Consider the following 24,304-nt stretch of genomic DNA (forward strand, 5'->3'; position numbering starts at 1 on the left):
AGAGCAGGCGAGACTATTTAGCCGCGAGATTCCGCGAGGTTTCCGGTGTTGTGATGAATGTCCCTGGGAACATGGCGGCAAGCGTCCGCGGCCGTCCTATCCGAAGTGTTCGATTGCGAGATAAACGATGTAAATATGATCGACTAACACTGATAAATTATGACAAAATAAAAGTTGTTGTGGTGTTTCAATTACCGAGCTGATAATTTGCGTTCAGTACGTTTTTGTTGATCTCCTTTGACAGGTCGCAATGACAGTGGAGAGGAAAACGTACCGCTGGATCTCACTAGAGGTAACAACTAGCTAGCGGCGATAGCTAGTGGCTAACCAGATTACTGCAGGACTGAAATCAGTACAATCATTTATTTGCTGGCCAGTTGTGACAGACATAGGCATTATTCATTGGGGAAGGTAGTCAGTTAAAACACGTCCACGCTAGAAGCGTAATGTTATTCATTACTTCCCATTTCTTTCATAGCTAGTTCTGGTTAGCTTACTAGCTAGATCGATGCGGGCAGCTTCGCACACCCACATCAGTAGACTTTTTCATGTCTGTGTAAATCACATCAGATAATGCTGGGTAGATAGTAATTCAACGTTACATGTGTATTATTTAGTAATAATGGAACATTTTGGATCTACATGCTGATTTGTGTTCCACGCAATGTATTTATTCCCATTACATTATTCTGGGGATAATGCTGGCTGCTTGTTAACACCAACCTTGTTGAATGAATTGTTTGGGTTTGTCGAGATGTCTGCAACCGCTATCTTCGCTCGCTAAGTCAACTAGCTAGTTGGCGCAGTACATGCACTTGTCACGTTGAGATATTGATGCTGTGAAAGGAAACCCCCAACAACGTGTGACCCTCAAACACGAATTTAGTAGGATAGCTTGTGCGTAACTTGGTAGATACTGTTAGAAAGGTGACGTTTGGTTTGTGACTTTGAACTAGCTGTTAGCTTAAAAGCTAACGTTACAGAGAGCTTCACCATCAGCAACGCCCCTATCTTGTGTCAAACGCTGGATTCTGTTTGCACTTACTTAATTTTAGTAATTTGTCATGAAACACACATTTTGTTGTATCACTGTGCTTCCACATTTTGGTTAGGCAATGAAATATCTTGGCTAGTCACTGATATTCTGAATCCCGTCACGTCAAGGAGGCTAACATAAATAACACATTCTGGAGTAACCCATGCAGTACTAGACAAGCTAAGACGATGCATTTTGTGTAGTCAGGGTAAACATCACATATATATGTTGTATGTTCTGGGACCATAACTTTATGCCACATTGTGTATTACATTTTGAATGATTTGACGCTGGTTAAGATGAACCAGTTGTGTATCATGTTATTATCATGATCATTTTTGTGCGAATGATGTGTATACCACAAATGCAATGACTATGCCTGCTTTATGTCAAACAAATCTGTAACTTTTTTTTTTTTATTCCAGAGCCCTCCGATAACATGCGTGAAATTCTTCAGAATGTAGCCAAGCCACATGGAGTGTCTAACATGCGGAAACTAGGCCATCTGAACAATTTCATAAAGGTATGCCCTCATATCTTTGAATTTTATGTGAAATTCAGGGGAATTTTACGAGTTCCCCTGACACAGGTCTTTGTACATATGGTGGGTAGTAGTACACAAACCCAAGTGTAAGTTTACAAAGGAAGACTGCTGATTATGTCTTGTAGAATAGCAATGGCATCTATGTACTGTAGTTCATTTAATGGCCATCCTCAGTAAGGATTGCTTCTAGCAACAAGAATGGCACAGAATGGAACTGCTAGCATGCAGTGCACAAACTGCAATATAGCAAACACTGAAAAGTAAATCAGCATTATGATGTTGCACAGACATTATTTAGATCAATTTGGTGAAGTTTCATGTTTTCCACCTGGTCGAGGGCTGAAAGATGAATAGATTTTTAATCAATATTGCTCTTTCTACTGATATAAGCAACAAATCAAGAAGACTGCAACTAATTGTACAGCTAGTGACTGATTATAGGTAACACAACAAACATGTAGCAACTTGAGCACGCACCACAGGCAGCAGGGTGATGCATGTATAGATAAAACGGCAAGAGGAAAGAAGAACGAGAGCAAATTATGTATGCAAATTATTTCACACTTATTCCTGACAATGAATACATTAGATTCAAATAAGGATGTTATATGGTGAATATTTTTATGAAGTTTGACTTGCAATGAAGTTGCAAAATCTGTCAGAAAAATCATAATTAGATTTCCCTAAATTGTTCAGCTTTAACTTGTTAATTGTTTGTCTTGATGACATGGCGGCATATGATCACGTTTGAATTAAAGCACACAGTTTTTTGAGATGACTGTTGGACACAAATTGTGGCAGTGGTGCTTTTGTAATCCCAGATCTTTAATTCTTCAACATGAATTCTGGAGTGCAAAATAAAACTTGCACATTCATACCCAACATCTGACATTTTATAGTGACCACTGACAATTATTTAATCAGGTCTTTTAAAATTGCAGCCTTGATTGAGTAGCTTCCCATGTGTTTTGCCAAAAGATATGTTTTGTTTTAGAGGGCTTTTGGCTTTTGCTTGTGCTGTTTTCCACTCTTCCGTGTTTGTTGGATTCTAACTACCCAGTATCTCATATCTCTCAGCACACAAGTTGCCAAACTCCCATTTCATGTTGCAAGACATCACCTCTAAACCATTGTACTAGCTTCGGATCTCCTTTAAGTGGGTGATCCTATTATGATCCCATTATTTCACAGTATGCACCACGGTTGCCCAAAGTTCCCATGGAAGCAGGAGGTATGTGCAGCACTCAGCACTGTCCGACTGCAGTCCAGAGCCGGGCATATGGAGCCTTGTGAACGGCCGAGTCATCTCTGTGCACCTGATTCCTCAGTTACCACTCTGTCTGATGGGGAGGGCGCATTAGCTTGCATCCCCTTTTAAGGGGTCCTGCCTGGAATGGGGTGACTTAATCCCCCCCCAGTGTCACATGTCCAGGCCACTCCCCCTAGCCTACTTTTTGCTCTGACATCAGCATTGATCCAAACAACACACAAGAGCACACAGGACTGGCACGAGGGGCTGAACTCTGTACCCCCCGAAGTGCCCTGTTGCCACAACAAGTCCTAAAGCCATGTCTCTGCGGGAGCTTTTTAAAGCCCAAAAGCACATTTCACACAGACTTTATATTGCACCGTATGACGGTCTGGGCTAAGGCACACAATAGAGTCCACTGACGTGTGTTCCACACTGTGTCTCAGACATAAAAACGCTGAAGGAGGAATGCATAGATCTGAGAGCTCTGGTGTTTTTCTGATGAAATAATGCTGTTTGTGTTCTTGTGATACTGATCACTGCTTTTGGTGCCCCCCTCAGCTTCTCTGCAGCACTGGTCACTGTGTGAAGACATTCGGGTTTACATATGAAGAAATCATTATCTGGTGAGTGTGGTCTGTCTGCTTTGCCGGTTTTTGAGATGAATTATTCTTTATTTTTGTGCGGAACATGATGTCACCAGCATGGGCAAGACGCTCAAGGCCAGAGATACCTTAAGCCCTGTGCTCTCCCTCCAATGCAAATGACTTTGGATTAAAAATAGTAGGCAGAGCCGTTTAGTCACTAATTGTGACCTAGATGTGCATTCGTTTTGTTGTGGAGAAGCTTAGTATAATGCGTTCGACCAAACAAAGTGGAAAGGTTGGATTCACTGCTCAGAGACTCGGCTGGATTACATATTAATGGAAGACAAGCACATTTTTTTTACCTCTATTGGTGTTTTTCTAAAAGGAGTTGCATTACATTACTTAAGGAACACCTTGTCTTTTTAGAACCAAAATAAGGAACATACAAAAGCAATAAATGACCAGCAAAATTTGTTAAAAGCATCAAAAGCTGGATGAGTACAAGTGTGTATTTCTCTCTCTCTCTCTCTCTCCCTCTCTCTCCTTTCTCTTTCTCTTTCTGTCTCTCTCTCTCTAGCCTGCGGCTGGCGCTCCTCAACGAGGCGAAGGAGGTGCGAGCGGCCGGCCTGCGGGCCCTGCGCTACCTCATGAGGGACAGCAGCGTCCTGCAGAGGATCCTCCGGCTGCAGGTGGACTACCTGATCTCCAGGTGAGCCCCTACAAGCTGGAACCGTGGCTGAAGGGTTTTGTGAATGCTCACCGCTGATCCTGTTCCATTCATCCTCATTTTTATCCAGTCAGGTGAAGGGTCAGCTTGGTGTAGATTTGGTGCCGTTTTGTCAGAGCTTAAAGCACTCTGGTGAGGGCCAGGGAGAAAGCATGTGAATGCCATCACATGGGAGCCATGGAGAATGTGTCAAACTAGATCATTGAGTTTGCAAATCTCATTAATGCTCGGCTAGTGCTTAAAATAGAGACAAGCGCCCTCTTTGATAATTCCTCGTGTGTCACGGTGATTTTTTCCCCTCCCTGTCTCCCTGTCAGTGCGCGTGCATCGCGTGCAATGTGAAATGTGTGCAGAGTTCTTCCTTCTTCTTTGGCTTCTGTCGCAGGCTTTTTTTGTGCTAATGAGTAGCCAACAAGCAATACAATATGGTATTGAATATGGTATTGAATTTCAGTCATTATATACAGTACCCTCCAGAATTATTGGCACCCTTGGTAAAAGTTGACTAAAAATAGGTCTAAAAAATAATCTTTAGGTGATTTATTGTACTCCCACAATGAAAACAACGAGGAAAAATACACTTTGCAAGGGAAGCAAATTTATTCTGAGAAAAAGGAAAATCTCATAAAGAAATAAATGTTTTTAATAAAAACACGTCACTCACAATTATTGGCACCCCTACTTGTAATACCTTCTTAAACCTCCCTTTGTCAATAAAACAGCATATAATATTTTTCTCTGACACCCCATTAAGATTGAGAATACAAAGTAAGGGATTTAAGACCATTCATCTTTACAAAACCTCCCCAGATCGTCCAGATTGCTAGGTCCACACTTGTGCATTCTTCTCGTTGACTCATCCCACTGTTTTTCTATGGAGTTTAGATCAGGGGACTGCTATGGCAATGTCTGAAGCTTGATTTTGTGTTCAGTAAACCATATTTGTTTTGATCTGTGCATTTGTTTTGGTTCATTGACCTGATGAATGATCCAATCATGACCAACTTTTAGGGCCTTGGCAGAGATTGTTTGATTTCCTTTGAAAATGTTCAGGTTTTTCTTGGTGTTCATGATGCCATGCACCTTAATTAGGTTCCCAAGGCCTTTGGGAATTAAAACAGCCCCACAATAGCACAGCCCCTCCACCATAATTCTGATTAGGCATGGGGTTCTTTTTAGTATAGTCATTCTTCTATGTACGCCAAAGACACCTTAAGTGTTTTTAGCAAAAGAGCATAATTGTATTTTCATCTGACAATAGACCACACTCCCAGACATGTCATGGTACCATTCAGTAACTCCTGCCATTTACATTGTTCATTAAATGACTCTACTAGCTTTAACCTGACATGCTGTCTAAATAATCTATTAGCAGTGAGGTCACTTTTGAAGATTTTTTGGGGGGACTTGGTGACCCCAAGATGATAGCTTTGTCTGTAACTCTCAACAGTGGTTCTTATGGATTTTTTTTGCCAATCATACCATCCTCTATACTGTGCGTGGGAGCAAAATAGCCATGGGTCTTTGTCCAAGCATGTTTGCCACATTTCCAGATTATTAGAAACTTTTAGTCATAATTTTAACTGAAAATATAGGCATTTTCAACAAAATACCTAGTTTCCATAGACATTCTCTTGCTTACAAATGTCAACACAATTTCTTTTTATTTTAATTTAGTGTAATTTAGTGTATCCTCTAGTCATGTTGAAAAATGACTAGAGGATTTAGCCTCTGAGTGACTTCATTTTCATACCATAGTGAAAAAGAACGTCATGAACTACTTCTGAAAGTTCACAGACACTCTGATTTACTTTAAAATGTTGCATTTACATAGGAAAATGCTCCTGTTAAATGTTGTACATAATATGTTTCAGGGGTGCCAATAATTGTGAGCAAGCTGTTTTTGTTAAAAATATTTATTTCTTTATGAGATTTTCCTTTTTCTCAGAATAAATTTGCTTGCCTTGCAGAGTATATTTTTCCTCGTTGTTTTCATTGTGGGAGTACAATAAATCACCTAAAGATTATTTTTTATACCTATTTTTAGTCAACTTTTACCAAGGGTGCCAATAATTCTGGAGGGTACTGTAATTATCACACTGGATAGTACATTGTTGTCATGTTGCTAAATATTATTCAACTCAAGGTTATATTTGATATCTCTACACAAACAACCCTCTAGGTGCATCGATATTAAGCAGAGTAATGAAGTGGAACGAACGCAAGCTCTGCGGCTGGTCAGGAAGGTAAGGCCACTCCCACTCCCTTCTCTGTGTGCCACTGACACGATGCTGTGTGTGCTGTGAGTTGTTGTTATTGTGCCACTCTCCTCCTTTAAACGGAGAGCTCAAGTACGAGGCGCCTTGGCTGGCTAAGGCGGGCGGCCATGTTTTACTGTAAGCCTATTTGGGCACAGCAGAATTCTCACAATGACAAGCCTCTCTTCCTGTTGCAGCCGAGCATGTCTCAATTAAAACTGGCCTCTGGCTGCACCAGGAGGAGCAGCTAATTTTGCCATCGTGCGTGTGCAGTTCTGAGAGAGAGAGAGAATGTGTACATATGTGTGCATGCCCACACATGCATATATAGCCTTGAAAGGACGCAAGTCAGTTCACATTAAGGAATGGAATTTTCAGCTATAGTTTGTATCATGACTCCAACTTTCCGACCCCGCCCTATGACCTCTCCTCCCCCCCCCCGCCCCGCCCCAACCCAACCCTCTCTGCCATAGATGATCACTGTGAATGCGCTGCTTTTCCCGAACTCCGTCACCAACTCCCTGATCGCCATTGGTAATGATGGTTTGCAGGAGCGAGACCCAATGGTGCGGGCCTGCATCGCCATCGTCTGTGAGCTGGGTTGGTATTCCCCCAAAAGGAGTTCTGTTGTGAAGCTCTAAGGGTCATTCTGTGGCAAATCAGCAAGGCAGTCGCTGCACCACCTCAGATTTTGTTCAAGCCTGGTCTATATCATGAAAAGGGCCCAAAACCAAGACCTGCTAAATATTTATGTTCAAATCCAATGCCTTCACATTTTTTTTTTTTTTTAACTGGGACGCAATATGACCAGTCTTATTCATAGCCAGCCCAAATGGCTGGATGGGAGATAGAGATTTTCTCAGTGGAAGATATGACTGAACCATTGAAAATGTGTGAGGCTTGCTCACTGCTGGCATAATGCAGCATGCAAGCAGGCATCCAAGATGTTAATGCCCAAATTTAACTCCCGTGAAAACCAAAGAAAATTATGAAAAGATTGGAATTGAGCAAAAATATTTCATAGGTCTTCGTTTTGGGCCCTTAAAAAACTTTGACCAAAATCTAACATGATGCAGCAACCATTTACCTGGATTCTGTCTGATTTGACATTAAGCAACCTTTTATGTGTTAAAATGTAAAAGCTATAAATGGTTCACTAAAGTTGTATACAGGTAAAGAAAAGCACCGACAGCTGTAGAAATGTGTCCTTCAATGTTTTGCGGTTTCATCTCCCAAGTTGGAACATTTACCGTAGTGTCCCTTGGTTGTTCCGCCTCAGTTCTTATGTCCTCAGTCGTACTGGAATAATGTTCCGTCTCGTCCGCCCCTGTAGCCTTGAAGAACCCTGCGGTGGTGGCCCAGAGGGGTGGGCTGTGCACCATCCTGAAGAACGTCATCGACTGCCAGCTCAGCCGCATCAACGAGGCGCTCATCACCACCATCCTGCACCTCCTCAACCACCCCCACACGCGCCAGTACGTGCGCTCCGACGTTGACCTTGAGGTAAGGACCCGTTACATAGACCTCTGAAGTTTGCCTACAAAAAAAGCTGCCGTCTTTGAGATCCGGTATTTTTTAGATTTTTCCAATGGGAACATAACATGGGGAATTTGAATTATTGCACCTGTTAAACTCTTGCGGCGACGAAGAGGTCTGAAATGCAAACGTTTTGCTCAACACACTTTTGCCCTCTACCTTCGAGTGGGTACTGTGATCTGCGGTACGTTAAGACGGCAAACTTATATTGTTGCTACCTCAGAGCTTACTTGCAATGCAACTTCAATTAACACCCAGATCTCTTCATATGGGCAAAGATGGCAGTTTCGGCTCTCTTTTACAGGCGAACTTCAGAGGTCTATTCAGTGGCTCAACTGCACTTCTGTTAACCTCGAAAGCACTAGTAGCCAGACTCTCCTTGATACAGATCTTTATTTATTTATGTTAATGGAAAATTGTCCTCTGTTTTCCAGCAAATCCTAGCACCTTATACAGACTTCCACTACAGGCACAATCCAGACACGACCGAAGCCCAGCTCAAGTGAGTCGTCTGTGGTATTGGTGGCACATTAGCAACAATATTTGTTGCAAGTATTGAGCACTGAACTATTTTCTCCATGTTTGTTTTTGTAGAGAGGACAAACAAGCTCGTTTTTTAGCCAGTAAAATGGCCATCGTGGCAGCCTTCCGTTCCTGGTCAGGTGAGTTACACTCAACATCGCACTAATTAGCGTGTCAGTCGGCTTTGGTATCAGTTAAACTGTTGATGATCTAGATTATGATGATGATGAGCATGTTGATTTGTTTTGATTTAGTTTATCAAGATGTTAACAATATATCATTTTGTGCAGGAATCATAAACCTTTGTAAATCTGGAAACTCTGGAATACAGTCTCTCATTGGTGTACTCTGTATACCAAATATGGAAGTAAGAGTAAGTTGGCTGGCCATATACTGAGACTCTGTATGTGTGATATGCAATACAGTGTAACACATCCTCTATGTGACAAAATGGTGTACATGTTTCCTTATAGTTGTGCCTTTTTCCTCCTACAGAAAGGGTTATTGGAGGTGTTGTATGAAATCTTTCGCCTTCCTGTCCCCATTGTGACAGAAGAGTTTGAAGAAGCCCTCCACAGCATTGGTGAGATCCTTCCTACCAGTCCTCTATCTAATCTAACCCCCCACCAGACTCAACATTCAGTGCATTTCTGAGCAACCTTTTGTTCGGCCAGCAAAAGTCCTGACCACTTTCCTTTATCGATTCCCCCCTCGCAGACCCCAGCAGGTTTCAGGACAGTTGGAGACTCTCGGATGGCTTCGTGGCGGCCGAGGCCAAAGTTGTTCTTCCTCATCGGGCCCGGTCCAGGTGAGGTCTCCGGCCCAAAAAAGACCGTTGATCATCTCTCCCATCCAACAGGGCCAAGTTTAACTACACATTTTGGTTTGTGTTCTAGGCCTGACCTCATGGACAACTACCTAGCGCTGGTACTATCTGCTTTCATCACAAGTGGACTTCTGGAGGTATGTTATCTCCGTCGTCATAACCATATGAACCAGGAGGACACATGAATGCTTTATCTTGTGTTAACAAAAGTGGAACTAAATGTGTGGCTCCGCCTCGTGATTCAGATCCTCTCCAAATTGTAATGGCTTCTTCCTTGGTGCACCCTACACCCACCACATTTCATGGAAGTTGGTGGAGATGGTTAGCCACTGCGTTGTATGTGCAGTGTCTTTAAAATACGTCTTGTGGTGTTCTAAAAACAGGATGAAAGACCAGCAAGTGTTTTGCCTGCCTTGCATTCCATGGTTTCAAAATTGATCTTGTACTTGTTAATTTAGCTAACAGCAAGTTCTCTCTATTTCCTCAGCTGTTATTTAAAAAAAAAAAAAAAAAAGCAGTGTTGAGTACTGTAATTTCCTGTTTTTATACACTGATTTTGCAAAATATCTTCAGCTATGAGGTTAATACCCCTGGGCAGTTAATATGGTATTAATATGGTTTTGTTTCTTTTAACTTGCATAAAACACTGTCCGGCGGCTTATACTCAATGCGGTTAATACACAGGACATTACTGTAGTGGGCACGTTAAAGTAACTGTGTTTCCCATGATAGGGTCTGGTGGAGGTGATCACCAGCAGTGACGACCAGATCGCTGTGCGATCCACCATCCTCCTTGGAGAACTTCTGCACATGGTAGAGTATCATGTAACACCTCTCGACACTCACCCCCACCAAAAGCCCGCAGCCCGTCTCTAACATTGTTGAAGTGTTCCATTTTAAGAAACAAGCTGCCAAGTGCTTGTTTTTTTTAAAGCGTGTTTCTTTTTTTGGATGCTTGTGTTTCCCTTAGGCCAACACAATCCTTCCTCACACGCACAGCCATCACCTGCACTGTTTACCGACCCTCATCAACATGGCTGCCTCCTCTGAGATCACCCAGGAAAAAAGACTGTGAGTCGCTGCTTACTGAGCACCTATATGGAACACTTCAAGAGACTGTGTCTACCTGCAGAGTTTTGAGCTTCCTGTGTGATTTAGAGTATGAATCATTATTGTACATGTCTGATGCTTTCTCTATTTTTTAGTGGTCTAGTTAGGGCCTTATTCGTCTTACATGTCTAGCTCTGTGCCCCCATCACTTGAGCCACAGTTGCAGACATTTGGTGTAACTCAAGCTACTTTCACCTCTGTAGTGCAGAAGTTTATAATCTCCCAGCAGCTTAACTCATACTTAACCATTTAATGTTTTTTTGTCTGTTTGCCCAGACGTGCCAGTGCAGCGGTGAACCACCTGAAGCGTTTCCACGAGAAGAAGAGGCGAGGCCCCCGGCCCCACAGCCTCTACCTGGACCAGATCATCCGCAAGGCCGTGGCCTCACCGCACCGCAGGGAGCAGCCCGTGCGCACGCACAAGGACATCTACGCCATTAAGGTGTGTGTGTGTGTGTGTGTTTGTGTGAAAAACAAAATACAAGAAATAAGGGAGGAACTCCTTGTACTAAAGTGTTGTATAGAAATGTATGACAGTGCTTATGGTCTGTTAAGTGGTTTATCTCCTTAGTGTTCCATAAGTCTGCACAACACTTATTTGATTCCATGCCCCCAACACTACGGAAGATTGTTTGTCACAAATTGGTTCTTACATATGTGTGTTACATTATGTCTTTCTAGGACAGTGAAGAAGCACTTATGATGAACTTGAGGGATAGTCAGATCCTCAACCACAAGCAGAACTTGGAGTGGAGCTGGGTTCTGATCTCCACTATACTGAAGGTGAGACACAGTCTTTGTGACCTAATATATATAAAATATATAAAATGCTTAAGCACAATTAACATGATTAAAATGGTAGAACATTTTTTTGTTTTTTTTTCCCCCCAGAGTTCCATAATAAAAATGTTTGTATATAATATACAGTTAAGCCCAAAATTATTAGCCCCCCTTATGAATTCAGACATAATCCTTTGTTTATACATGAAAATGACCATTTCCAAAAATGTGCCTAGTTTAAATGATTACAGAAGCGCAAAGACAGTATGCCCACAAAGTTTGATGATCATTGTTTACTCATGCTCTGATTTGTGACAAGAAAAGCAAGAATTGACATGTTCAAAATGATTAGCCCCCATACCATTTATAGTCAATAGTGTAGCCTTTCTTTGCTTCAACTGACAACAACTTCTTTGAATAGTCTTTTACTAGATTGGCACATATCTCTTAAGCACTCTTTAGCTCCAGCTCGTCCAAACGGCATGGTTTTCTTGTATGGACTCTTGCTTTAAGCACGTGCCACAGATTCTCAATGGGGTTGAGGTCTGGTCTCTGTGTAGGCTATTCCAGCACCTTGATTTCGGTATCCTTTAGAGCGTTTTAGACCACTTTTCACTATGCTTTGGATTATTATCATGCTGAAGGACCTGGTGGCGACCTAAGCCTAGACTAAGAGCAGGCGTCTTGATGTTATCCCTCAAAAGGTCAACATAATCTTTCTTTTTCATGATCCCATGCACCCTAACAAGGCTCCCTGTGCCTGAGACAGCAAAACAGCCCCATAACATGATGCTCCTACCACCATGCTTCACTGTGGGAACTGTATTTTTATGGTTGTAGGCCTTCCCTTTTTTCGCCAAACATAGGCAACATCCATGTGCCCAAACAGCTCCAGTTTAATGTCATCAGACCAAATGACAATTTTCCAAAACTCATTTTTAGCTTTTAAATGTGCATGGGCAAAGTTCAGTCTGACTTTGAAGCGCCCCTTTTGGAGTAATGTTTTTTTTCTCAGCCGATGACCTTGGAGGCCTCCACAATAAAAATCCCTCGCTACTGTCTTCCTCAAGACTTTAACCCCAAAGGTCTCAAGGTCAGCAAATATCATTTTTGCGGATGTGCAGGGTTGCTTGCTAACATCCCTGATGATTTTTCTCTCTAGATTGAGATATTTAGCATTTTCATCCACACTTAGGTTTGTTATGCACAAACTTGGAACTCTTTGTACTTTGTAATGATGCCTTGCACGGCTGTTCTACAGACTGTGAAGCATCTAGAGATTACAGTATAGCCTTTCTCCATATTATAGGCCTCAATGATGTTCTTTCTGAGGTCCAGACAGATTTCCTTTATCTTCAGTATGCCTGTAAAGGCAGTCCCCTCTCAGACAGGTGTTCAAGTGCCTGTAGGCCTGTTCCTTGAAGTCTTTAGGTAAACAATCAATGCTGGTTGGGTGTTCAGGTGTTGTCTGGACATTAACTAACTGCAAAGGTGTGGCTTGAAAGGTGACAGGTTGGTCGTGTGTGTTTAAAAGCAAAAAAGTCACATGGGGGCTATTAATTTTGACCACTCCACTTTTCACACAATTTGAGATGAAGCATTCCTAATAATATATTAACACTCCAAAATGCACCAGATTCTACATAATAACACTGGCGAATGTTTGATTTTGAAAATTTGATCAGGGATGAAAAATTTAGGGAGAATTTTAGAGTAATGTTCCAAAATGTCAGGGGGGCTAATAATTTTGGGCTTAACTGTATTACTTTATTAATCAGAGCTTTTGACCCAACCTTTGAAACCTTTTTCCCAGTGGCCAAGCACTAACCTCAAAAACAGCAAAGATGAACAAATGCACAGGTAAGCTTGTCCTCACCATCTCCCTGTTGAATAATGACAAACAGTTGTTGATGGACAGACCCCCTTAACTCCGGGAAACCCTAACGGAGCGAGCCGCTGTGTCGCTTCACTTTAGGTTTGTGCGGCGGCTGCTGTACTTCTACAAGCCCAGCAGCAAGCTGTACGCAGCCCTGGAGCTGGACCACAGCAAGGGCAGGCAGCTGACCGTGGTGGGCTGCCAGTTTGTGGAGTTTCTCATGGACTCTGAGGAGGTCAGTAGTCATTACGAAGCAAATCCTCTCAGGCCAAGGCCAAGCGTTTGGTGTGCTGCCTGTAGTAGAGAATGAAACCTTCTGTGTTCTGACCCAGTTGCTCTGAAACGAATTAGTCTAGTCTCCATTAGTCTAGTCTCCTCTCTTATTTCAGTTCAGGCAACTCAACCAAAGAATGTTTATCCATGACATTTCTCAGTTTGTGTCATGTGTAGATCTCTTCCCCTGTTGCTTGGTAAAGTCCAATTCAAACCAAAGATTCCCGATGTGACGAGACCGAGTTGCAGTGGTGTGAATTAGAAGTTGCACGTAGTTGCAAGCCGTCGCAGAGCGCAGATGTTTAGTCGCAGTTGCTAGGTTTTAGAACGTCTCGTCTCTTCTCGTCGTGAATCTTTGGTCTGAACCCTACTGAAGTGTGCTGATCCTCTGTGTTGTGTCCGTGTGTCCTGCTCAGGAAGGGCAGGCGTATCTGGAGGACCTGGTGAAGGACGTGGTGCAGTGGCTCCCGTCCACCTCGGGCGCCAAGCCCGAGCGCAGTCTCCAGAGCAACGGCCTCCTCAACACCCTCAGCCAGCACTACTTCCTGTTCCTGGGCACGCTGTCGTCCCAGCCGTACGGCGTCAAGGTCCTGGAGAAGTGCAGCGTCTTCCAGTGGTGAGCGACCGACCGGCTGTCCGTCCGTATCTTACCCAGAATCCAAAGCGGCAGCCTTTGTTTGTGCTGTTGAAGCTCACGCGTCGGTTATAGTGATGCCTCTTGTTGGGAGTGATTCTAATGGCCGCTCTGTGTTCCCTGGTGACCCCCAGCCTGCTGAACATGTGCTCCATGAAGAACCAGGACGCCATGCTGAAGCTCACCGTGGCGTCGCTGGACTACAGTCGCGAAGGCCTCCCCCGGGTCATTCTCTCCAAGGTCCTCACAGCAGCCACAGATGTAAGAATGTGCACTCCGAACCGTAGTCTAAAGCAGCACTTTTTCCACTTTGTTTGCAATGTCTCCAATACAATAGGTCAACCTGCTTCTGAGTGACACCTCTCTCCCTCTCTCTCTCCCTCTCTCTCTCCCTCTCTCTCACGCTCTCTCTCTCTCTCTCTCTCTCTCTCTCTCTCTCTCTCTCTCTCTCTCTCTCTCTCTCTCTCTCTCTCTCTCCTCCAGACCTGCCGCATGTACGCCACCAAGCACCTGCGGGTGCTTCTGCGGGCCAACGTGGAGTTCTTCAGCAACTGGGGCATGGAGCTCCTGGTGACCCAGCTGCACGACCACAACAAGGCCATCTCCATGGAGGCGCTGGACATACTGGACGAGGCCTGCGAGGACAAGGTGAGCGTGGAAATGAATGACCGTTGCCCTCAAGGTCACCTCAAGGACAAATGGGGTGGCTCTCAAACTCTCTCCTCGATCCTCAATGCTCGGTCCTCGAGGGGCGTTCCCACTGATCTATAACTAGCACTGGATAGACTATCCCATTGTTGCCGCCCCATCAATCTTTATCTAGATCAGTGAGGACGAGGATCGAGGAAGGAAGGGAGGGTGTATAAAAAACCAAATGAGAGGCACCCATGGAGAACTGTGAGAGGGCAGCTAGGAGTAGATACAGCAAGACCGTGTGACCTCTGTTTTCCATCTCGAGCATGACGATGAGAAGCTGACGAGAGGCTCAGGTTCTCAGGCTGGCCGAGTGCCAGCAAAATGCAACCCATTAGTTCAGAATTCTATTCTGTCATAAAGTGCCTTTGTTTAAAGAGATACAGAGGACCGTTAACCCATTTAGCTAGACACTCTTCTGCTTATTGTAAATGTAATGTAATTTAACTTTGTTAAATTGAACTAACAATGACCTTAGCTTGAGTTTCTTGAAGACATGGGAATGATTCTGCTTTCCCTTCTCCTTATGGTGTCATATTCCCTGTGCTGACTAATGCTGATTTTGATGCTTTCAAGGCTAATCTGCACACACTTATCCAAATGAAGCCAGCACTTTCTCACCTTGGAGACAAAGGAATCCTATTACTGTTAAGGTGAGTGGGTACTGAAACCCTGTCTATGTTTAGGTATTTGGGGTTATCATCAAAATCACTAATGAAAGTCATAATCAAAAACAATCTCCTTAAAAACACTATAGATCCATCTGTAAGAGCAGTGAGATCATAATTTTACAGAATCATGCGTTTCAACATTCCCCCCTTCCCTTTTTCTTTGCGTCCTTTCAGGTTCCTTTCGATACCCAAGGGATTTTCCTACCTTAACGAGAGGGGTTATGTTTCCAAACAGTTGGAGAGATGGCAGAGAGTAAGTCATTGACCCCAGTGGCCACTATTTCGTCATTGGTAATGTGTGACTGTTACTGTATTTCAGTGGTAAACTTTAGAAGACACTGTGCTTTTAAAGTAGTGCGATATATTCCCTCTGTTGCAGGAATATAACCTGAAGTATGTGGACCTGATCGAAGAGCAACTGAACGAAGCACTCACGACGTACCGCAAGCCTGTAGACGGGGATAACTATGTGCGACGTAGCAACCAAAGGTCAGAGCGACGACATCCAGTGCAGCTGCTCTTGGTGCACTTGCTCAGCTGCATCATTTGGTTTTGATTTTTGATTGGATGGCAACAGCTCTGGGTGTTTGAGAAGGATCACCATCACTGGTTTGCTAAATTAGACTCTGGCAAAGTTTATCTGTTAAGAACAGACCTGTATCTGTTTTTGGATTATTCCACCTTAAGTCTTTTATGTTTTCTTGTTAATTATTCCTTATATTCCTTATGATGTTTGTCTTTGCCCATCTATACTTTTATCTGCTATTACTGTTTGTTTTTTGTTTATGTAAAGCACATTGAATGACCTGTATGAAATGCGCTATATAGATAAACTTGACCTGACTTGACTTGATTTGCATGTGAACCGCAACTGTTTGCTTTTGACAGGTTACAAAGACCAAATGTATATATTCCTGTGCACCTGTACGGCCAGCTCGTCCATGATAAGACCGGCTGCCACCTTCTCGAAGCTCAGGTAAAAGCCCCTTTCTTTCATATGGCTTTAAAGATGCACTCTGTAATATTATATTATGGATATCATTCATGGATGGATGTGTTTAAATGTAATGTATGATATAATGCCATATGAATGACGTTCTTGGACTGTATACTATACAACATACGAGTAATATATATTACATTGCTATTGCATTGCTTTCCGTTGTTAAGCATTTGTGTGTTTTGCGGTGCTGTTCTCTAGAATGTTGTTCCTGACCTGAGTTACACTGTGCGCTCTCCGGTGCTGGACAAGTGGGAGGGCATCAAACAGCTCAAGGCAGCGCTGTGGGCTTTGGTGAGTCAACACAATTTTTTTAGTTGAAATAATTTATGTACATATGTAATTAAAATGAATAATATTTTCATATTTTTATTTATCTTTGTTCTGTATTTTCAGTATGTGCAAGTGTTAAAATGTGTATAGTCTTATTCAATATAAATCTTTTGTGTTGAATGTTGATTGCATGTTTAAAATGTGTCTCCACTGCAGGGTAATATTGGTTCCTCAAATTGGGGTCTGAATCTTCTCCAAGAGGAGGGTGTGATTCCAGACATTGTAGCTCTGGCCCAGCACTGTGAGGTCTTATCCATCCGAGGGTAAGTAGCCTTCTCTCTTCCTCAGCCTGAGTGTGTGGTGTGAGATCTTCCCTTCTTTACAGGATTTCTAAGAGATGGTCTTCACCCTTCAGCTATAATCATGTCCTGTTCTCTGTCTGTCTATCTGTCTGTCTGTCTGTCGGTCTGCATGTCTGTTTCTATGTCTGTCTGCCTGTCTCTCTCCCTCTCTCTCTCTGTCTCTCTCTCTCTCTCTCTCTCTCTCTGTCTGTCTGTCTGTCTTTCTGTCTGTCTTGCGCTCCCTCCATACAGGACGTGTCTGTACGTGCTGGGGCTGATCAGTAAGACCAAGCAGGGCTGTGACGTGCTGAAGCAGCAGGGCTGGGACGCGGTGCGGCACAGCCGCCGGCAGGCCTGGCCCATCGCCCCCGACGAGGTGGAGCAGCCGCTGGCCACGGAGCTGTCGTCGGTCCCCAGCACGCTCAGCCTCAACTCCGAGTCCACCAGCTCCCGGCACAACAGCGAGAGCGAGTCGCAGCCCAGTGAGTTCCCACACACAAGTGTACTGTTGCGCATAATATTGTAGACCATCTTTGTTTATATTTTGGATCATGCAGCGGTGGTGGTAGACCATCTTTTGTTTGTATTTTGGATCATATAGGGGCGGTGGTAGCGTAGTGGTGAAGGAGCTGGGCTAGAATGCAGTACAGTAATTTCCCGCATATAAGCTGCATTGTGTATAAGCCGCAGGACAGCGTTTCATGCAAGTTAAAAGAAACAAAACCATATTAACACCATGTTAACTGCCCCCCCTGTATTAACCTCATAGCTGAAGAACTTTTGCACAATCAATGTATAAGCCGCGGCTAATAGTCAGGAAATTACGGTAATGTTGTGGGTTCAATTCCCAAGCTCCACCATTGTGCTTTTGAGCAAGGCCCTTAACCCTGAGTTGCTCTGGGGCCAGTGTAGCCAATACCCTTGTAATTTTAATAGACACATGTAAGTCACTTTGGAGGAAGTGTCTGCTAAATATAAATGTAAATCCCCCAATAATGATGACACATGTTCAGTAAAATTGAAGTCATGAATATATAGATAGATAGATAGATAGATCAATAGATAATGTTTTTACTTTGTGCATTCAAATGTATACCTACACAGTGGCGAGGACAGGAGGTGACTCCCTGTCTGTTCTCCTACAGGTCTTTTCTACCTGGAAGATGACCGCTGCGACAACCTGACGTTCGCCGAGGAGCACTCCCCGCACGTGCGCTCCAAGCCCAAGGACCGCAGCCGCTTCACGCTGCTGGGCTCCAGCCGCCTCATGCCGCGCGGCTTCCTCACCTCGCTCTCGCTGGCCGGCAAGAAGCCGCGCAGCACCAGCGACCCCAAGAGCCTCAGCGGCCGCCACCACGAGGAGCAGATGGCCGGCGGCGGCGGCGGCCGGCGAGTCCGCACCGTCACCGAGCCGTCGTCGCTCTCGTACAGCCCCTCGTCCGAAGTGTTCTTCAACGGCGGCCGAGAGCCGCCGCGCAGCCCCACCGTCAGCCTGGAGACGTCGTTCCTAGGCAACCGGGTGGTGCCGACGACGACGGCAGTGGCCCAGCCTGGAGGAGGTGGAGGAGGAGGAGGAGGTGGAGGAGGAGGCGGTGTTGGTGGGAGCAGCTCCAGCGTGTGTGAGATCGAGGTGTCTCTGCCCAAGAGCACGGGGGCCGGGCCCGGCCCGGGAGCGGAGGCGGCCGCGGCGGCCGTGTCGGGGGTCGAGAGGGACCCGGGCGCGGTCCAGCAGCAGCGCGAGCGCCTGGCCTCGAGCGACGGGCCGTCCTGCCTGACGTCGTCGGGCGGCCCCACCTTCAAGAGCCGCAGCCAGAGCTTCAACACGGACACCACCACCAGCGGCATCAGCTCCATGAGCTCCAGCCCCTCCCGCGAGACGGCGGGGGGCACCGCCGCCACCACCCCGACCCCCGTCACCCCCGGCGCCGCCGGCTCCTCCGTCACGGACTCCGTCGCCTCCTCGTCCGCTTCCGCCGCCGCCGCCAACGACACCGACTGCGCCAGCCTGGACACGGTGGCCAGCGGCAAGACGGTCAAGACGGTGGGCTCGCTCACGCCGCCGCCCCCCCAGTCCAACCACATGCCGCTGTCCAAGGCCAGCTCGGTGTCGCTGGTGCCGCCGGGCTCGGCCCACACGCTCCCGCGGCGCGCGCAGTCGCTCAAGTCGCCCTCGGTGGCGGCCGTCCGCGGCCTGATGGACTACAGCTACATCTACACGAGCCCGCGCGACGCGCTCGGCTACGCCACGCTCAAGCGGCTGCAGCAGCAGCGCATCCACCCCTCGCTCTCCCACAGCGAGGCGCTCGCCTCGCCCGCTAAAGACGTGCTCTTCACCGACGCCATCACCATGAAGACGGGCAGCCTGGACTCTAGACTCACCTCACGCAGGTAAGGAGGCAGCGGAATGTAATAAATGGGATCCTGAGTGGATTGGCGGAAGGTATTGTCAGCGACGGCAGGTTTGAAAGGTATTGAGTTGTGACTGTTGCCTTCTTTCTACAGATTGAATCATAATGAATATTGAGGTTGCTTACTTCTAATTTTCCCGTTGACATGTTTACTTTCTGTTTCTCTTTCTGAAGGTCATTTCCCGTCTTTGTAATGATTGTAGTTGACCTGGCTGAGGTAGACAGTAGCTTCTTGTTCTTGTTGACCTGTGACGATGACACCTTTTACAAATCTTATTGGATCTCGTTTCAAAATGGACCTGGATCAGTCGAAATCAGTCTAACTCTTCACTTTTGTGGTAGACCCTAGTTGTAGGACTTGTTCATCTGTGGCCTTGTATTTGCTGGTTCTCCAGGTACTACCACACGCTGCACTACTCCCTCCAACACCCGCTCCATCAGTCACTCCACCACTCGCACCACTTCTCGCTCCACCACTCGTTCCACCACACTCTACACCACCCGCACCACCACCACCTGCACCAACACCACCACCCGCACCTCCACCAGCACCCGCAACACCACCCCCACCACCACCCGCACCACACAAAGCGGCACAGCTGCTCGGGCTACATCCCCACGGGCTACCAGCGCAGGGTGTCCCGCCACATCCTCCCACGGTGCGTGTTCATCGCCTCTTTTAATCTTTTACCGTAGGCTACGCTACGCTAGGCTAGGTGCTAACGCACCCAGTAGACTCTAGCTAGAGGAGCTCTGGAGAGACGCTCTTCCAGGGCTTTAATCGCACTGCTGTAATCTGCTGGTTCCTCAGGTACTCGTCCCACGCAAAGCGCCACAGCGTCTCAGGCTACTTGCCTATGGGGGGCAATCGCAGGGTGTCCGACACCTTTCTCCCACGGTGGGTTGATGCCTCCTCCTTGCCCCCGTAGAGGATTGTAGCCCACCACCTAAGAGCGACTGCAGTGTGTGGATATTTTGTTGACGTACGACAGAATGTCCTGTACCACAGTTCCCTTCCTTTAGACACCACGTAGCGCCGCCGTGCATCTCCCTCAGACTGAGCCAAGGCCTTAGAATAGCTATTTGTAGAGCCTAGTTTGGTGTGTGGCTTGATGATTGTGTTTGTCAGTTGATTGGTGTGGTCTCTCTAGTGAGATGATGTTTAATAATGTAGTTGTTCAAGTTGGATTAGTAAGGTCTGTCTAGTGTGATGATGACTTGGTATGTATGACTGTCATTCCAGGCAGCTCGTTTGGTGTTTGAGTATTAGAAATAGTAGCTCCTCTTGGTTTAATACTTTGTGGTATATTTTGAGTTGAGATGCTGTGTCGTGTCTTTGGTAGTTTATTCTGTTTTCTTCTGTGTACTGTTGGTCACGGAGTAGCTCCATTTCCTCATAGTTCCAAATTAAAAACCCAACAGCCCAGCCCTGAGGCCGACGTGTAGAAAAATCCGGCTTCAGAAAGTAAAAGTCCTACCACGTGTAGTGTTGGTTCTGCGTTGTGCAGTCTTAACACAGAGGGGGATTTCACAAATCTACAGCCGATACACCCATAGATATTTGAAACCTAGGCACCACATTGGGCTCCCTGATGTACGTACAGTAATTTCCCGCATATAAACCACATTGTGTATAAGCCGCAGGACAGAGTTTTATGCAACTTAAAAGAAACAAAACCATATTAACAAAATATTAACTGCCCCCCTGTATGAACCTCATAGCTGAAGAAATTTAGCAAAAATCAATGTATAAGTCGGGAAATTACGGTAAATAGCGCCGCCATCATGATGAGGGCAACAATCACTGGAGGCCAATGGAGAAACAGCTGTCTCTGATTGCCAGTAAGATGTTTGCCCTCAGTAATATGGCCACCGTTAGGTATGCTAATAAACTCAACGGACAATGTGGTACCTAGCTTTCAAATATCTAGGGATCTACCTCCCTGTGGAGATGTGCTGATAAAAAAAAATCCGCTAATTTTGTGAATGGTTGAAAGAAATATTATAGGACTAGTTATAGGACTTTTACTTGCTGCAGCAAGACATGTCCACCTCTGCCCTGAGACCCAGGGTGCCTCTCATTTGGTGTTGGTGCTATACACCCTCCCTTCCTTCCTTCCTCGGTCCTCATCCTCACTGATCTAGATAAAGAAGGATGGTGTGTGTGTGTGTGTGTGTGTGTGTGTGTGTGTTTTCTGCTCCTCTCCTCACTGTCTGTGTGTGTGTTTTCTGCTCCTCTCCTCACTGTCTGTGTGTGTGTGTGTGTGTTTTCTGCTCCTCTCCTCACTGTCTGTGTGTGTGATTGTGTGTTCTGCTCCTCTCCTCACTGTCTGTGTGTGTGTGTGTGTGTGGTGTTCTCCAGGTTCCTCAAGGCTCTGAGCTTCGCCTCCCTGGACAAGGAGGACCTGCTGAGCCCCATCAACCACGCCACGCTGCAGCGCTCCTCCTCCGTGCGCTCCATGGTGTCCAGCGCCACCTACGGCTGCTCCGACGACTACGTGGGCCTGGCGCTGCCCGTCGACATCAACGACATTTTCCAGGTAACACGGCCGTCCAATCACCGCGGGGGGGGGAAACGACCCGTGCGAGTTCTGCCATGTCTACAATGTCTTTTTCTTTTTTTTCTTTTTTTGTGATGAACTTTTTATTGAAAGTTTCACAACAAAACGACACACACAAACATTGACCGTCACCACAGTAAAAGAAAAAGTCAAAACCAAGGAAAACATTTGTACACCACTTAATAAAAGTAAAATAAAAAGACATAAAAATATAACAAAGAACATAAAAAGGCCCATAAAAATAAAAATAAACACAAATAAACAATCTTTTACAGACACCTGCGTTATCTGCCCCTAAGGAGCTACAATGTCTTTTTAAATGGTCTCTCCTTTTATATTATTTTAACTCCTACAGTCATTGGCCGGGTTTCCCAGATTCGTTAAGAAGCTCTTAAAGTGTAAGTTTGGCGGAAATTGAAAATAAAGCTATTTTCTGAATGAAAATACATCAACTAAGCCGTGGAGGAAGTAATTTTCGCTCATCACGCAGTACAGAGCTAGCACGGGCAGGACCGACAGCCCAAAATCGCAAACAGTGGGTGTGGATGGGGATTGGAGCCACACGCTTTCAAAATCGCATTTTTAAACCACTAACAGTGCTCAAAACAGCGCCAAACCTCATCAGTAGCTTGCTCTAGGTGTCTACACATAAAACGAAGCACCAATCAGTCTGTAAACTTTGGAATAGTCAGTATACACGTAGAATCAATTCGAGACCGCAACACCCCATATAAAGCACATACATGTCTCGCGAGATCTCACACGAGAGGTCGTGGACTTTCCTTCGTGAGGAGCTGGAAGGGGTTATATTCATAACAGTCTTCTTTTATAAACGTCGGGTTCATGAGCCAAGTTGTTGGTGCTTCGTTTTATGTGTAGACACCTAGAGCAAGCTTCTGACGAGGTTTGGCGCTGTTTTGAGCAATGTTAGTGGTTTAAAAATGCGATTTTGACTACCTGTAGGAATAGGTCCCGTGCTTCCGTGTGAGATCTCGCGAGACATTTCTGTGCTTCAGATGGAATTGCGGTCTCGAATTGATTCTACGTGTATACTGACTATTCCAAAGTTTACAGACTGTTTGGTGCTTCGTTTTATGTGTAGACACCTAGAGCAAGCTACTGATGAGGTTTGGCGCTGTTTTGAGCAATGGTAGTGGTTTAAAAATGCGATTTTGAAAGCGTGTGGCTCCAATCCCCATCCACACCCACTGTTTGCGATTTTGGGCTGTCGTTCCTGCCCGTGCTAGCTCTGTACTGCGTGATGAGCGAAAATTACTTCCTCCATGGCTTAGTTGATGTATTATCATTCAGAAAATAGCTTTATTTTCAATTTCCGCCAAACTTACACTTTAAGTGCTAAGAACGTCTTAGGAGCGTTCTTAGAATGTTCTTAGAGAGCTCCTAAGAAGTTCTTAGCACTTAAGAGCTTCTTAACGAATCTGGGAAACCCGGCCATTGTCTGTACACTGCAGCCCTTTTCTTTTTTTATGTGTTTGCACTTTTTTCACTTTACTGTGAAGTGCGGCTCAGCCGTAAATGTGCTCTAGAAATAACATTTGGACTCGACTTTGACTACAGCCAGATGTGGCATGGAGCCGGTCTGACTGTTGCATGCTAGGTCTGGTGACGTTCAGCATTTCTCCTAATACTTCTTCTAAATCCTACCATTGTTAAATTAATTGATGGCTGATTTGGGACACACAGTTCAGATGACCTGCTGTCCCGTCTGTGTTTCAGCGTTGCTTTTATCTGCTTTCATCCACTCTGCAATATATTTTGCAGTCCCAGGCTAAAGAGGCTTACAACAATTCATCACTGTCACAGGTGAAAGGGATTCCGTTTCATTTTCTGATGTGCTCGTGTTTCCTTTTTGCAGATTAAAGAGACCTCATACTTTCAGAAGCGAACAAGTCCAACGGCTGGGGAGAAAGTGGCTAAATTCTTTGGGGAGTCAGATGGTAATGCTTTTAAAACAGTGTCATTGTCCTACATAATAACCAAATAATGGAATAAAAACTAGCTAACAAGGACTTGACCTTCTTCCCTATCAGGCTTTGTCTCTGGCCCTGCCCTGAAGACGCAGTTCAGCATCTCGGAGCTGCTGGCCAGGCAGGACGGCTCAGGCCAGCAGGGGGAGCCAGAGGCGGGCGGAGGCCCAGAGGAGACGGGCCTGCAGGAGCACAGCGAGGACAACTGCCTCTACTGCGTGGGCCTGGTGGTGCTGGGCTGCAACGGCGGCAACAACCACCTCAACTCCACTCACAACCGCACCGGTGAGCATCCGTCACAGGGGCACGGTCGTGCTGAGGGGGTTTGTTTGTGGAGAACAGTTTTCTTTAGTGTTTTTTTATGTACAGTATTACCTGTATTAACTAACCTGACAAAGGTCTGTGAGCCAA

The 24,304-nt window shown here is 45.4% G+C and overlaps 1 protein-coding gene across 1 annotated transcript in view; it reads left to right on the top strand.

Moving 5' to 3' along the window:
- The first annotated feature begins 60 nt into the window (after positions 1-60).
- Positions 61-24,304, top strand: part of LOC134089444 (rapamycin-insensitive companion of mTOR-like) — a 29,089-nt gene continuing 4,845 nt past the window's right edge. The window contains exons 1-36 of the mRNA XM_062543886.1: positions 61-129; positions 245-292; positions 1,462-1,559; positions 3,391-3,455; positions 3,994-4,125; positions 6,326-6,389; positions 6,875-7,001; positions 7,735-7,904; positions 8,372-8,439; positions 8,532-8,599; positions 8,750-8,832; positions 8,955-9,042; positions 9,177-9,267; positions 9,356-9,422; positions 10,018-10,098; positions 10,256-10,356; positions 10,672-10,837; positions 11,077-11,178; positions 12,989-13,035; positions 13,151-13,286; positions 13,741-13,940; positions 14,093-14,219; positions 14,442-14,606; positions 15,228-15,304; positions 15,497-15,575; positions 15,702-15,811; positions 16,211-16,298; positions 16,524-16,616; positions 16,812-16,918; positions 17,189-17,418; positions 18,082-19,324; positions 19,519-19,561; positions 19,687-20,003; positions 21,707-21,884; positions 23,782-23,863; positions 23,957-24,178. Of these exons, the coding sequence (XP_062399870.1) occupies positions 72-129; positions 245-292; positions 1,462-1,559; positions 3,391-3,455; positions 3,994-4,125; positions 6,326-6,389; positions 6,875-7,001; positions 7,735-7,904; positions 8,372-8,439; positions 8,532-8,599; positions 8,750-8,832; positions 8,955-9,042; positions 9,177-9,267; positions 9,356-9,422; positions 10,018-10,098; positions 10,256-10,356; positions 10,672-10,837; positions 11,077-11,178; positions 12,989-13,035; positions 13,151-13,286; positions 13,741-13,940; positions 14,093-14,219; positions 14,442-14,606; positions 15,228-15,304; positions 15,497-15,575; positions 15,702-15,811; positions 16,211-16,298; positions 16,524-16,616; positions 16,812-16,918; positions 17,189-17,418; positions 18,082-19,324; positions 19,519-19,561; positions 19,687-20,003; positions 21,707-21,884; positions 23,782-23,863; positions 23,957-24,178 (5,221 nt within the window). The 5' untranslated portion in view covers positions 61-71. The remainder of the gene's footprint in view (positions 130-244; positions 293-1,461; positions 1,560-3,390; positions 3,456-3,993; positions 4,126-6,325; positions 6,390-6,874; positions 7,002-7,734; positions 7,905-8,371; positions 8,440-8,531; positions 8,600-8,749; positions 8,833-8,954; positions 9,043-9,176; positions 9,268-9,355; positions 9,423-10,017; positions 10,099-10,255; positions 10,357-10,671; positions 10,838-11,076; positions 11,179-12,988; positions 13,036-13,150; positions 13,287-13,740; positions 13,941-14,092; positions 14,220-14,441; positions 14,607-15,227; positions 15,305-15,496; positions 15,576-15,701; positions 15,812-16,210; positions 16,299-16,523; positions 16,617-16,811; positions 16,919-17,188; positions 17,419-18,081; positions 19,325-19,518; positions 19,562-19,686; positions 20,004-21,706; positions 21,885-23,781; positions 23,864-23,956; positions 24,179-24,304) is intronic.

The sequence above is a fragment of the Sardina pilchardus genome, chromosome 8, assembly GCF_963854185.1.
Source record: "Sardina pilchardus chromosome 8, fSarPil1.1, whole genome shotgun sequence".
NCBI classification, from domain to species: domain Eukaryota; kingdom Metazoa; phylum Chordata; class Actinopteri; order Clupeiformes; family Clupeidae; genus Sardina; species Sardina pilchardus.